Source organism: Microcaecilia unicolor, chromosome 8 (assembly GCF_901765095.1).
Source record: "Microcaecilia unicolor chromosome 8, aMicUni1.1, whole genome shotgun sequence".
Taxonomy (NCBI): Eukaryota; Metazoa; Chordata; class Amphibia; order Gymnophiona; family Siphonopidae; genus Microcaecilia; species Microcaecilia unicolor.
The window spans coordinates 200,011,224-200,025,336 of record NC_044038.1 but is presented as its reverse complement, the minus strand read 5'-3'; the positions used below and the strand labels follow the sequence as shown (position 1 = coordinate 200,025,336).

The window sequence follows — 14,113 nt, the reverse complement described above, 5'->3', positions numbered from 1 at the left end:
AGGAAGTACCTGGAACCCCTTACCTTCTTCCCCTAGTGGCATGGGTTCAGCTGCATTGGCCTGTATGATGCTCTCAGTGGACAATTTGGTGGTTTCTGACACTAACAAAGTTAATAACCAAAACACACTATTTCAAGAACCCACCGGTCAGAGGTTACAAGGGCCAACCTATGATGGAAAAAAAAAACCCCAGCCTCCCCCCCGCCACTGGACAGCTGTCCAGAACAGTTACTTGGACTGTGGCTATGCTCTCCTGGAGCCAGTGAAAAGCCTGTCCCTTGCTTTGACTGGGGAGCCGGCTGGGGCTACTGAGGGTGGAACTGATAAGGGCAGGAACACTGAGGCTGCTGGGCAGAACGAGATGGCGGAAGACCTTACGCCTTTGAGAATAAATCCATTGCCTAAGTTCATTTGAAAATCTCCTGGTTGAGGAAGCGTCAGCTGGAGGCTGCCAAGAGAGGGCTGGACGGTGTTAGTGTGCTTCTTTATGAAATCAGTGAATTCCTCTAATTTGCCTCCCAAAAGACTGTCACCTTGGCAAGATTGTCTGCTAATCTCATCTGAACTGCTGGTTCTAGGTCAGAGACATGCAGCCACGAGAGTCTGCGCATCCCTACACCCATGATGGTAAGTCTGGATGCAATGTCATGTGTCATAAATGTCTCTGGCCAGATACTTCCTGCACTCCAGTTGCTTAGCAGCCAACTGGAGAAGCTCAGCGGCCTGCTCCTGAGGGAATCTGCAAGACTAAGCGTACTGTGTAGCAAAGGCTTCAAGTAAGCTGCTTGGATAGAGCTGGTAGGACTGGATGTAGGCCATAAGCATCGAGGCCTGATTCACTTTCCTCCAAAACTAGCTTAGTGTCCAAGTCTCTACCTGGGAGAGCAGAAGCATGAGTTCTGGAACTCTTAGCTTGTTGAGGGATTCAACTACCAAAGAGCAGTATTGCAGCTGAGCCCTCTCAAATCCAAAAGCCTTCTGAATACAGTTCTGAGTATCCACTTTCTTAGATGCAACCTACACAGAGGGGAGATTCCTAGTTCTTCGTCAGTGTATCTTTAAGAATAGGGTGCAATGGAACTGTAACCTCTTCCCTTAGGAGGCAATGCAGGACAGACAACATCTCTGCCCTGGGTTCCTCCTCAGTCTCCAACTTAAATGGGATAGTCAAAGCCACTTCCTTCACAAAACCTGAAAGAGAGACCCTCAGGTGGAGATTTACATATCTCTTGAGGTGGGAAGGGATCAAAAGGGAGACTGTAAGACTCCTTCCTATGAGAAGTAAGACTCCTCTCAGAACTCAGATTGAACAGAGTGAGTCTGTACTTGCCCTGGATCAGTGGGACCATGCCAATGCCATGAAGAGCACCAGGATACAGCCCTAACTACCCTCAGACTCCAGAGAAGCTTTCTCTCCTGATGTTGAGAGCGGTACTGCATGGGTTGACATAAGCATCCATTGGGGCCGAAGACCGCTCCCAGTTAAGGTAGGAGCTTCAGGAAGAAATTGGGGCTGAGCTGCAGCTGGCCTAAGCGCCCTTGATTCCTGAGTGGTGTGCTGCTGTAACATCTGTGCCAGCTCCTCCCTAAGTGTTGCTTGGTACCGCTCATTGAAGAGGCATCAGCAAAGGCTGGGGAGCCAGGACAGCGACTGCCTGTCAAGGCGTCGGTGCCAAACAGGAAGCAGGAAACTGGCTGTCTGTTAGAGCTCCTCATGTGTACTGGCACACCCGGCACCATGCACTGAAGAGGACCAATGCTTGTGTTTTTCGGGTTTCCCCCTGACACAGAGTATCACGTCTTTCAGTGCCAATGAGGACGATGTCAAATCATATGCGTCCTGTGTCAGGTCCGATGCTGACTGGTCCTGGGCCATCAGCACCCAATATCGAGAGAAGTGGATCTCCTCGATGCTGGTGCACTCCCAGTGGTAGCAGATGTCTGGGTAGCCATCAAGGTCAATGCTTCTGGCGACTGTCAATGGATCGGCCTTCGAATAGCCAAAAAGTCTCTCCTGCTGGACCTGACATGCCCCCTGTGTATCAACTGCATTTTTGAACAAAGAGAACAGGAATTAGGGTCATAGATAAGCACAAGGCACTTGATGCACCAAGAATGCAGGTCCATCACTGACACTATGCACACCTCCAAGACACTGGGGGGTCTTCTTGGACACTGAGAAAAGAATCACAGTCAAATTAAATTCCTCAATTTTGGACTACAAAAAGGGGCAGAGCCCAAATCAAGGTCGGTGCTCAGGCCTAAGCAGGCCTACTGAGCCACAAAAAAGAAAAAAAATTTGAAGGGCCGAAAACACTAAGAACTAGGGAAAATAACAAAAAGTGGAATTAAAGACAAACATGAGAGAAAAATACCCATATGGTAAGGCAATGCAAAAGCCAAGAAAAAAGTGTTGAGGGGAGACCACAAAGACATGTCCTTCTTGCTCCGTGGAAAAACGAAGACTGAGGAGCCCATGCTTGCGTGTTTGGCGAGAAGACACCTGCTCATGCGTGGTGGGACACTACTAGAATTTTCTTGAAACATCTATATGCTAGTCAGCATCTGCACCATCGGATGTCACTCACATGGAACAATACAACTGGACCAGCTTGTCCTCGGATAACTGGTTAAAAGATAGGAAACAGAGTAGGATTGAATGGTCAATATTCTCAATGGAGAAGAGTAAACAGTGGGGTTCCCCAGGGGTCTGTGCTGGGGACCACTGTTTTTTAAAAACATATTTATAAGTGATATGGAAATTGGGATAACAAGGTGATGAAATTTGCTGACGACACAAAGTTATTCAAAATTGTTAAATCGCAAAAGGACTGTGAAAAATTGCAAGAGAACCTTATGAGTCTGGAAAACCGGGCATCCAAATGGCAGATGACATTTAATGTAAGCAAGTGCAAAGTAATGCATGTAGGGAAGAGGAACCCAAACTATAACAGTGTGATGCAAGGTTCCACATTAGGAGTCACTACCCAGGAAAAGGATTTAAGTGTTGTCATTGATAATATGTTGAAACCCTCTGCTCAGTGTGCAGTTGTGGCTAGAAAGCGAATAGAACGTTATGAATTATTAAGAAAGGAATGGAGAACAAAACAGATATTATGACGACTTTGTATCGCTCCAAGGTCCACCTGCACCTCAAATATTCTGTGCAATTTTGTTCACTGCATCTCAAAAAAGATATAATGGAATTAGAAATGGTACAGAGAAGGGCAATGGAAAGAGGGTGGTATGATGGCATGACTTCCCTACAAAGAAAGGCTAAAGCGGCTAGGGATTCTTCAGCTTGGAGAAGAGCCTGCTGAAGAGAGATATGATAGAAGTCTATAAAATATTGAGTGGAGTGGAATGGATGCATGTGAATCATTCATTGGTTTACTCTTTCCAAAAACACAAGGACTAGAAGATACGTAATGAAGCTAAATAGTAATCTTAAAATAAATCTGATAAAATATTTCTTTGCTCAACATGTAAAACTCTGGAATTCGTTGCCGGAGAATGCGATAAAAGCAGTTAGCTTATAAGGGTTTAAAAAAAGGTTTGGACAAGTTTCTACAAGAAAAGTCCATAAGCCATTATTAAAGATGAAATTAAGAAAATCCACTGCTTATCCCTGGGATAAGAAACAAATCTGTTTTAACCTCTTTTGGGATGTTTCCAGGTGCTTCTGACCTGAATTGGCCACTGTTGGAAACAGAATACTGGCTCTGATGGACCTTCAGTCTGACCCAGTATAGATGCTTATGTTCCTATGTACTGCCCTCACATTGTTGGAGAGCATCCTCACCACTTTGTTTTGAAGTAGCCGATGAAACTCCAGGAAAGCTAAGCGTATCATCCATGCTTCTAGATCAGGGTATCCAACCCAGTCCTCGAGGGCCACAATCCAGTTGGGTTTTCAGGATTTCCCCAATTCTAAATCCTCATTAAAAAACAAACCTTATTTAAAAGGTAATTTACCGAGACATTTTTAAAAGTAATGTCTGCAGACCACTTTCTGAGCCAGAGACAACGCCGGGTAGCTTACAAGAAAAGCTCTGATTAAATCAAAGCATATGACAAATAGGTCATGCCCAAATCTACAAAGGTAGAACCTGGACCATCCTCTACTGAGAAGTACATAGCTTTTTTCACAGATTGCCCTGACCATACAAAACACAAGCTACACTGCCTCCATAGAGGCTAATGCAGAGATTTTAAATGCTTGCTTCAAAAGAGACTCCATCCTGTGATCCTAGGAATCTTTCAATGCTGAAACCCTCTCAACCAGGATAGTAGTCTTCTTTATTACAGTCAAAAACCACTACAACTACCTTAAGCAGCTTGAAACTTTCAGACTAATACCAAATAAAGGTTAGCCGTTGACCACAACACAAAAACTAGCATATGGAACCTTCATTCCTCAGAAAGGATCACCTATCATCTGAAGGATTACTGATATCATCCAAAAGGGTATCCTGAAAACCAGAACTAGAAATAGAACTTGGCTTATCTGTTCAATTTAAGTGTGGACAAAATCTGGTAAATTAAAGTAGTCCAGCCCTCCTTCTCAAAAATATGGGCCAATGAAGCTCCTGGTGGAACTTCATCCCTTCCAGAAAGGGTGTTTTCCTCTAGCTCAAACTCCTGCTCTCCCGAATTTAAATCTAGCTGCTCCTTTACTCCACAGATTACAGAAAGCCTATCACCCTGATCACCTACCCTTTCTAACTGGGGCACTTAACAGGTACATAAGAAGCTGCAGGCACATTAGGTAAAGCAAAAGAAGTAGAGGGTAAATCTCTACCCATACAAAGGCTCTGTACAACAAGAGAATAAATTCAGGCGAGAAACTGAGCAAAGCTCAAGTCCTACGACCTACCTGCAAAAAAAACAAACAAAAAAATCCGTTCTTGCCAGTGGAGAGGGGGACCACTGAAGAGGTTCATCTCTGGCAGCAAGCAACGTGGTTGATGCAAGCATGGTGGTAGCTCCCATCAAAATTGGGTCTGTCACTGCTACAGCCACATTAACTGCCGAATATGCTCAGCTAAAGGAAACAGAGTGCTGCTCAACTGATATCCTTTGGCACTAAAAGAAAAGGAAGTGACAGTTCTCTTCAAATCTTTGCCATTTTCCTGCCGCTGCAGTAGCTGACCTTTGTCCCCCCACAAATTAACAGCACTTGTTTTTATCTTGCAGCACTGCCACAGTGAAGACACACCTGCAATCCTGCACAGAGGCTAGTAAGAAGACCAACAGAGTTATAACAAAACCCTTTCTGGCACCCTTTCTTTCTCCCAGTAGCTATAGACCAAAGAAGCACCAATACTGGCAACTGCTAATCACACTGTCTATTGAGCAGCAATTAAGTTTGGGCACTCAAGGTTCTCCCCTCCCCCCCTAAGGGAAAGGTCCAAGATGTACCAGACCACCAGAGGTTGCATGGGAACCTAACACCCCACAGCATTCTTAAGTGATGACATCACAGCTCAGCAGTTGTTTGTTTCCACCTGCTGGCAGGACAGAACAAACGCCAAGCACCTGGACTGGCCTGTGGGGCAAAAGGAATGTTTATTTTTGTGAACTGTAAATATTAATGATACTTACACAGCACTTTTAAGCAGCATGACAAGTATAGAACAAGCTACTGTGATAGCTAAAAATGTTAGGGAAAAGCTGACTGTGATAATGATATCTATTCCTTTATTGCATAAACATAAAAGGATTAGCTTGCATACATTTACAGCAATAATCTGTGCAGGTCAGCAACAAAAAAGGGTACACAGATTTCCCCCTCATTCTATAATCTTAGTTCTCCATGGGCAGGATAAGGTAGACACACTTGGTAGCCTTCTCCACAGGCTGCCTTCCCGGACACGCTCTCCCTAGCTTGAATAAAACAGCATCAGCAGCCAATAGGGTACGGAATCCTGATTCTCGCTCAGAGAACGTCAACTAGTCTCCTCAGTTTCTTCTTTTCCACATTCCATGACAGACATTGCTCTCTCGTTGAGGAAGGAAAAGCTGAACAGTGTATTTCAAAACATGGAGCAGGGCGGTGGCAACCCAAAGGGCCAAAATTTGGTACCAACAGGCTCAATATCAGGAAGCGCTTCCATTTCTGTGCATACTATGGGCTCCCTCAGAGTAACGAATATATCTGGCACCAATGAGCCTGCCCCTCAGGGGATTTCTTTATATAATCTGGTTCACAGCGCTACTGTCTCCAAATCACAAAAGGGGAAATCCCCTGAAACTGAGCGCCTAAAACAAATTAAACAGCTGCACCCAAATTTGACACCAGCCGTGAAAGACAACAAAGCTGCAGGCTGTTTCACACATCTCTTTCTCTTACTGCTTTGCTGAAAAGGTCCCGAGATTCTACACCCTCACCGTGCATGGTTCAAGTTACCAGAACGCCTCAGCCACCAACTAAAAACATTTTTTAAAAAGTGAGTAAATCAAAACTCCTCTTACAGGAACCGTAATTTCTCTCTCAGGAACCATCAGTGCTACCTCTGGTTTCTATGACTACTCTTTCACAAGCTATTCAGGACACCAATTCCTTATTGCTGCTGCTTTTTCAGAAAGATTTGCAAGCCATCTCCAACCCATATTTCTGTTCAGCCGCACTATCATTCTGCTCCTCTTTCAGCACCTCACACTCCCTCACGGCCCCTTCTTTGAGGCCTAGGAGTCCTTCACCGTCATCTTGCCAAAGGCAACATTCTTCTCCAGACCCCAAAGAAGTCTTTTCTTCGGATGAGGAACCCTTAGCACAACCAGATGCTGAACAGCAGAATCAATCTGCAAAACCTGGTACTTCTGAAGATATCAACTATGCTAAATACATTCAAAAATTTCTTAGGGAGCTAGCATTGGGAGCAGAAACAACATTTCACAAAAGAGACTTCCAAAGCATACTTAATGCTGTGGACTCACCTTCTGGTCCTATTGTAGTTCCTATTCATTCCAACTTGCAAGGACTACAAACTAAAATTTGGCAGAATCCCATACTCAACCACCTACTTCCAAAAGATTGGACACAAAATATAAAGTCCAATCTGCTCCTAGCATTAAAGGCTCAACTCACTCATCATTCTATGGTTTTTGAGGCAATAATAAATAAATCAAATATCTCACCCTCTCTACCTTCCAGGGAAAGAGCCAAACACTCTAGATGTAGTAGGAAGGTTTCTGGCTGCAATGTTAGCTTCCAGGATTGCAGCTCACCAATTACAAAATTTAGATTACCAGCATTCTAAACTTTATGCTACATTAGAGGCAATCATCATTCCTCTTCCTAAACCACTCACCAGTTCCTTATATACAATGGAAGAAATCACTTTTCATCTCATCACAAACATTTATGAACTTTATTCACGTCAAGGAGCTGTATCCATTACAGCTAGACGAATAGCCTGGTTCCGGGCCTCAGTCTAAGGGATGACTTACATGACAGCCTGGCGGATGCCCCATGCTTGAGAAAATCTACTCGCAAATAAAGGATGCAGTCACAAGTTAAAGAGGACCATTCCATATTTAAGGAGCTTTCCAACCATCCGTCAGACACTTTTACCTCTTCCCAACGATTGTATTCCTCTTCCTATCGGAAGAATTATCAATACCAACCTTTGTACAGAAAAAGTTTTCAACATTATTCGCAAAAGCCACAATCCAAACTTCCACAACAGTCATCCTTCTCAAAATCTAGACCATGAGAAAGGAAGGCCCCGAACTATGCCTCCCAAATCTACCTCTAGTTTTTGACACTTTACCACAAGGTCAGATTCAGTACTTTTTTCATGCCTAGCAACAAACTACCTCAGACGAATGGGTTCTCAACCTAGTCAAGTACAGCTACAAGATAAATTTCAGCTTCCTTCCCTATCTCAGATGGCTGTCAATCTGACATCAACCAATCACTCAACTATTCTATTCCAAGAGATTCAATTTCTCCTTGCGAACCAGACAATAGAGCTTGTGGGTCAGATAAATGCAGTTCATGTATTTTACTCCCATTTTCTCATTCCAAAAACAATAAAAATACAATTGGGAGGCTTACGCAATCTCAGATTTCTCAACACATTTGTAAAAAGATAAAAATTCAGAATGTATTCTCTACAGACAATTCTGCCTCTCATTCCTCAAAATTCCCTGGCTAGCAACTCTGGACTTAAAAGACGCTTATACTCACATTCCGGTTCACCCAGCTCATTGAAAATATCTTTGTTTCAAGTTTTAGAATCTACATTTTCAATACAAATGTAGAATACAAATGTAGAATCTACATTTTCATAACATTTCAATACATTTGGGCTTTCCTCTACTCTCAAGGGGTTCACCAAAACCCTAGCAATAGTAGCAGTTTATCTCAGATGGACAGAAATCTTTGTCTTTCCCTGCTTGGATGACCAACTTATTTTGGGGCACTTCAAACAAGATCTTCTACAAGCTCTTCAAACCACGACAACCCTGCAATACCCAGGATTTATTATCACATTAAAAAAAATCTATCCTGGAACCTATTCAGTTTCTCAGTTCATAGGAGCAGTCTTAGATACCATACATCAAGTGTTTCTTCCACAGGACAGAATTCAAACCATCCACCACCTTACCAATCAACATCTTCATGCAGATGCACTGTACGATCACTCCTACAACTACTGAGACATATGTCTGCCATGACAGTTTCCTTGAACTTTGAACTGACTACTATAACTTAGTAACTTTTTCTCATCACATCGAAGGCAAGTCTATCTTACTATAAATGTACAATCAAATTAATGTTTTACTTCAACAAAGTATCAGGTCTCCAAGTATTTCTTCAAGCTTCATACATACCAGGACATTCCAATCAATTAGCAGACAGACTCAGCTGGGTGTTGGCTCCACATGAGTAGTCCCTTTCCATGTTGTTCAAAAGATTTTCAATACTGGGGTACTACATTGGTAGACCTCTTTGCTACAGACTCAACACCAGATGCAAGAACGTTTGCTTCAGGCTCCTGAAGAACAGCCTCACAGCAGATGCTTTATCTCTCAACTGGAACAAAGGCCTCTTCTATGACTTTCCTCCAGTCCCCTTAATCTCAAATCTAATCCAGAAAGTTCTTCAGGATACAATAGATCTCATTCTCATAGCTCCAAAGTGGCCCCGTAAACCATGGTACCCATGGCTTCTCAAAATTATCAGTAGACAATCCAATCCACCTAGGCTCACATTCACTCCTCTTGATTCAACAAGATGGTTCCCTTCTTCACCCCAACAAGTCAGAATTAACAGTGTGGAAAATCAAGGGATCCCTTTCCAGTCAAATTTATTGACAATACATGATGTTCTGAAAGTGGCTCACAAGCAGTCTACTCAAAAAAAATCATACTCCCTCAAATGGAAGAGATTCTCAATTTGGTGTGTCAATCATAATTATACTCCTTTTATTAGTTCGATTCAGACTCCTTTACATACGCCATCTGTCCAACTCTGGACTCGAACCACCGTCTATCAGAGTTCATCTCACAGCAATTTTATACCATCATACAAATTCTCATCCTTTGATTCAGATCTTCACCCACCAATTCACACAACTCCTCCATCTTGGGGTTTAAATTTAGTCTTAACTCATGCAACCACCTTTTGAGACTTTAGCTTCTGCTCCTCTACAGTACCTCACTTGGAAAACTTTACTTCTCATGACAGTCACATCAGCTCGTTGCATTAGCTAGATACAGGCTTTGATATTATACAAAGCTTTTTCCTACAAAGGTTGCACTTTGTATTCACTCTAAAAATTTTTTTTTTTTTACCAATGTTTGTATCTTCTTTCCACCTTAATCAAGACATAATCCTACCAGTATTTTTTTCATAAACCTCACCTGCAGAGGCAACCCTCCATACCTTGGACTGCAGGAGAGCTCTCATTTTCTATCTTCACTGAACAAACCAACATCGACATGCTTCTCAGCTTTTCCTTTCTTTTCATCAAAAATACCTTGGATTATCAGCATCGAAAAATACTCTCTCCCCGTGGATTGCAGATTGTATTCTTTTCTGTTACAAACAAGTTAATCTTCCTGCTCCATCAAAGATTGGAGCCCACTCAGTGAAGGCAGTGCCTTTAACTGACATTTGCAAAGCGGCTACATGGTCTAAATCACAAATTTTTTTCTCAGCATTACTGTCTTGACACAGCAACCAGGCCGTGCTACAAAACTTGTTCTCCTAATTTTTCAGCTTCTTCACTGGGTTGCAACACCTGCAACTACTAAACTTGCAACCCTAAGCTAGGGAGTCACCAAGTGTGTGTGCATCATCCTGCCCATGGAGAAAGCATAGGTACTTACCTTAACAAGTGTTCTCCGTGGTCTTCAGGATAATGCAGACACACCTTCTTGCTGCAGTCCTCTCAAAATGAAGGAACTACATCACATCTCAGGAACATCTACTTTTGCTTGCTATACATAGAACTGAGGAGACAGTGACATTCTGAGCGGAAAGCTGAACTCCATACCCTATTGGCTGCTGATGCTGTTTTAATCAAGCAAGGGAGAGCGCATTTGGGCAGGCAGCCTGCAGAGAGGTCTACCAAGTGTGTCCGCATTATCCTGCAGACCACAGAGAACACTTGTTATGCAGCTATGTTTGCTTCAATATATGCACCATTTTTGCACGACGACTATAAAATAGCACTTACATGCGTGAATGTGAGTGGCATTTAGATGCTTAGCGGTATTCTGTAAAGTTAGCACACAACTGTAAGGGAGATGAACAGGAGGGGCACAGCATGGGTGGGTTCCATACTTACACATTAAGTGCAACGTTACATGCTTACATTTATGTGTATCTTTTATATCACTAAGCGTGAGCACCTAAATGATGGTATGCAAATGTTCTATTCTATAATGGAATCTGTGCACCCAGATGCTGTTTTAGAATTTACGTTCAGCATCCTGTATTTCAGCACCCAAATCTGGAAAACCTTTACAGAACTGTCCCCATCTTGCACAAGAAATAAAAGTAGTACATAAGGAACTTTCTAACCATATTTAAGCAGATTTATTCAGATGTACTGGAATGTTTTTTTTTTCTATTTTGTGACTGAGAAAGATGCTTAATATAAAGGTTCCACAATACCTACAATGAAGGATTACATGTATCTGAAATATGAAACTACAGTACCAAAATCAATTGAAACATCATGTTCACACCAGTGACGTAGCCACAGGGTGCATGGGCCCCACTTTGGGATCAGGCCCCCTACAGAACTGCAGTACTCCTTTTCCTTTGCTGGTGGGGATGCTGAAGCCCCACCAGCCAAATACATACAGTGCAGCTGGCTCCCTTCCTCCTGCCGCTACTTCCTTTAGGCAGAAGTTGGCAGCGTGGAGGAGGGAAGCAGCTGGAGGAGGGAAGCAGCTTGGGCACTGTACTGGCTAGTGGGGCCTCGGCATCCCCACCAGCAAAGGTATGTTTAGTGTGCAGGACAGGGGGATAGAATACGTTGCCCCCCACCCCAGGTGCCCCCGATTCATACAGTTTATAATCAGCAAAAATCTAAAACAAATGCTAGTCAGTGGCTGAATGTTCTGTTTATATAACATGTGCCAGCCAAGTCCCATGGCCTATTCATCATTACTTTTCCTATCTTTCCTTAACCATTGTATCAGGAGACCCTAAAACTACAGACCACAGGCCTGTTCTTGCCCTTGGAGCAAGTTTTTCTGGCCTTCCAAGCTTCTCTGGTCCCCAGATCAGATCTGACCCACAGAATGCATGCCTTCCTATCTTTCTCCTTCCCTCCTGTAGCCTGGGAATTTTGGCCAGAACTGTGAGCAGCCCCGCCTCAGTGGTCCTTTTCCTGTCAAGCTTTCCCAATGCACAGATCCTACTCCTACTTCCAAATTCTGGGGAAGCAACAGCAGCCCCGGGAATAAGGTGGGGAATACCCACTGCCTCTACCCAACAGTGAATCCATCCAACTTCCTCCAGCCCCCATAATTGCAGCTCTATTTTAGCTTGCACCTGTGATAGTGTGGGCAGCCTTCTCTCTTTCTTGGTGTTGGAGGGCTGGGGGGGGGGGGGGGTGATGTGCTTTCCTATTTCAGGGTGGCAAGACCAGAAGTGTGCATGGGTGCTTTTAGGTCCTAGGGCTGCAGGATTGGGATGTGTGCTGGTGCTCCCTGCTCTGAAAAATGCAGGAGCGAAAATATGCTTATGGGTTTGCCCTGCAGGACCAGGGAAAAAGTGGGTGCAGGTGAGGAGATAGTAGAAGCTGAGAGAGGGAATTGGAGAGGAGAGTGCATGAGAGGTGTGAGTGGGAAAGATGATACCTTTTTACTGGACTAACATATATTTTTTGACTAGCTTTCAAAGGGTAGACTCTTTTTCCAAGTATGACAGTATCTTTACAGTGGACTAATACAGTAACCAAACTACCTTCTGAAATTACTGAAAGGGCCAAACATGGTTACCTTCTCTTCAGCAAACTGTTCTCTAAGGGGGACCCTGCCTCATCACCATTTGGCCCTCTCAGTGATTTTTAAATGTCCTAAATGGCTCATCACATGAAAAGCTTGGTGATGCCTGTGTTATATAAAAGCAAGTAACTTCCCTTCTGCTACTAATGAAAAAGAAGAAGCCTCAACAGAATGACTTGCAGAAAGGAAGCAAAGAACAAAGCACCTGCACCTAATCCAAAATGTACGTGTTATTAAATGCATGAACATTTAGGCGGAAATAAAACATTAAGGATGAAGAAAGCAAGCTTGCTATGTTAAAACATTCAGAGGTTGGTATACAATTACGCACTTGGTACTGGGTGAAGGTGCTGTTAAATATCTTGGATCTGGTGAAGAAGATGGCTTCATCAGTATTGACTTTGGAGCTGAAAACATTGTTGCAAGTGGCTTAGGCATATCTGGTTTTGTTTCTTCTACAGAGACCTTTTCTAATGCAGGACTGGAAACCACATCTGGTGCAAGGGTCACAGTACTAGGTGGTCGGTTCACTGCAGTTCTAGGGTCCCTGCCTGATAAAGTTACAGTTGTAGTAACCCCAGCAGTGGCAGAGGTAGAATAAACCAGGCCTTGATCAAGGAGAGAAGCTTCTCCACAATTAGGTAACTGTGTTGAGGGAAATGAAGGTTCCACAGCAGGCTGAAGCTCTATATCCACTGCAGACCCAGTGCTACTTTCTGTGCCACTTTCTGGTGCTTTATCTGCAGCAGCCTGAATGCTTACTGCTATAGGAGTTTCAGTCTTTATTTTCATGTCAGTCTTCACTTTTTGCTCTGTTCTCTTAACAGAACTTGTGGATGCTTTTGGTCTTCTCTGGGATGCTTCATCTTCAGAGGCTGAAATCTGACCTGTAAATTCAATGTGGATGATGAGGGTTTTTTTTTTTGAGTGTAGTACTTTATGCGGGAAAGTATGCAGAAAGGTAGGAAGCGGCTAATGTTGGCTGAATACATAGCTAAAGTGTTCAAAGTTATACAGAGATTAACAATGTATACGTAGATTCATTTTTTAAAGTCTGAATGTTAACCAGATATGTAAGATGCATAAGATGGAAGTTTGGAGGACTGTCATGCAACATCACTGTATTATGAACTGCTCCGTCTTAAAACAAAATAACATCCTAAGAAAACTCTGTAATTACTTTAAAACATTGGAATATTGATTACAAAGCAAAATAAACAGGAATGTACAAACAACTTGTAACAATTGAGTTTTTAAGGTAATTACAAGGACATTTTCCCTATCTAAACAAATATCATTTACTTCTGAAATCTCACTAGTTGCCAGGCCAGACATGTAAAACATAATGCAGCTATAGGAGAACTTATGTCTTACCTCATAATTTTCTTTTCTTTAGTTAGCATCATTATTGTGAACCAGCAGGTGTTATCCCTTCCCATTTGCAAGTTGAGGTACAGAAAACTGTGACATCACAATCTGTGGTGCTCTCGAACAATCCAATATGCATCTGCCCAAGCAGCAGAAAGTCCCTTTTTGTAAAGCACCCAGCCCTATCAGCTGCAATGATAAGCAAGTGAGCCAAACACCACAAAGTGGCACTCGCTACCCTGCATATAACAGGGAATAGCCATGTTATGGG

General features: G+C 43.0%; 1 protein-coding gene across 5 annotated transcripts in view; it reads right to left on the bottom strand.

Moving 5' to 3' along the window:
- Window positions 1–14,113, bottom strand: part of DIDO1 (death inducer-obliterator 1) — a 366,889-nt gene that overhangs the window by 29,862 nt on the left and 322,914 nt on the right. For all 5 annotated transcript variants that reach the window (XM_030213636.1, XM_030213635.1, XM_030213637.1 and 2 more), the window contains one exon: window positions 12,806–13,361. In XM_030213636.1, the coding sequence (XP_030069496.1) occupies window positions 12,806–13,361 (556 nt within the window). The remainder of the gene's footprint in view (window positions 1–12,805; window positions 13,362–14,113) is intronic.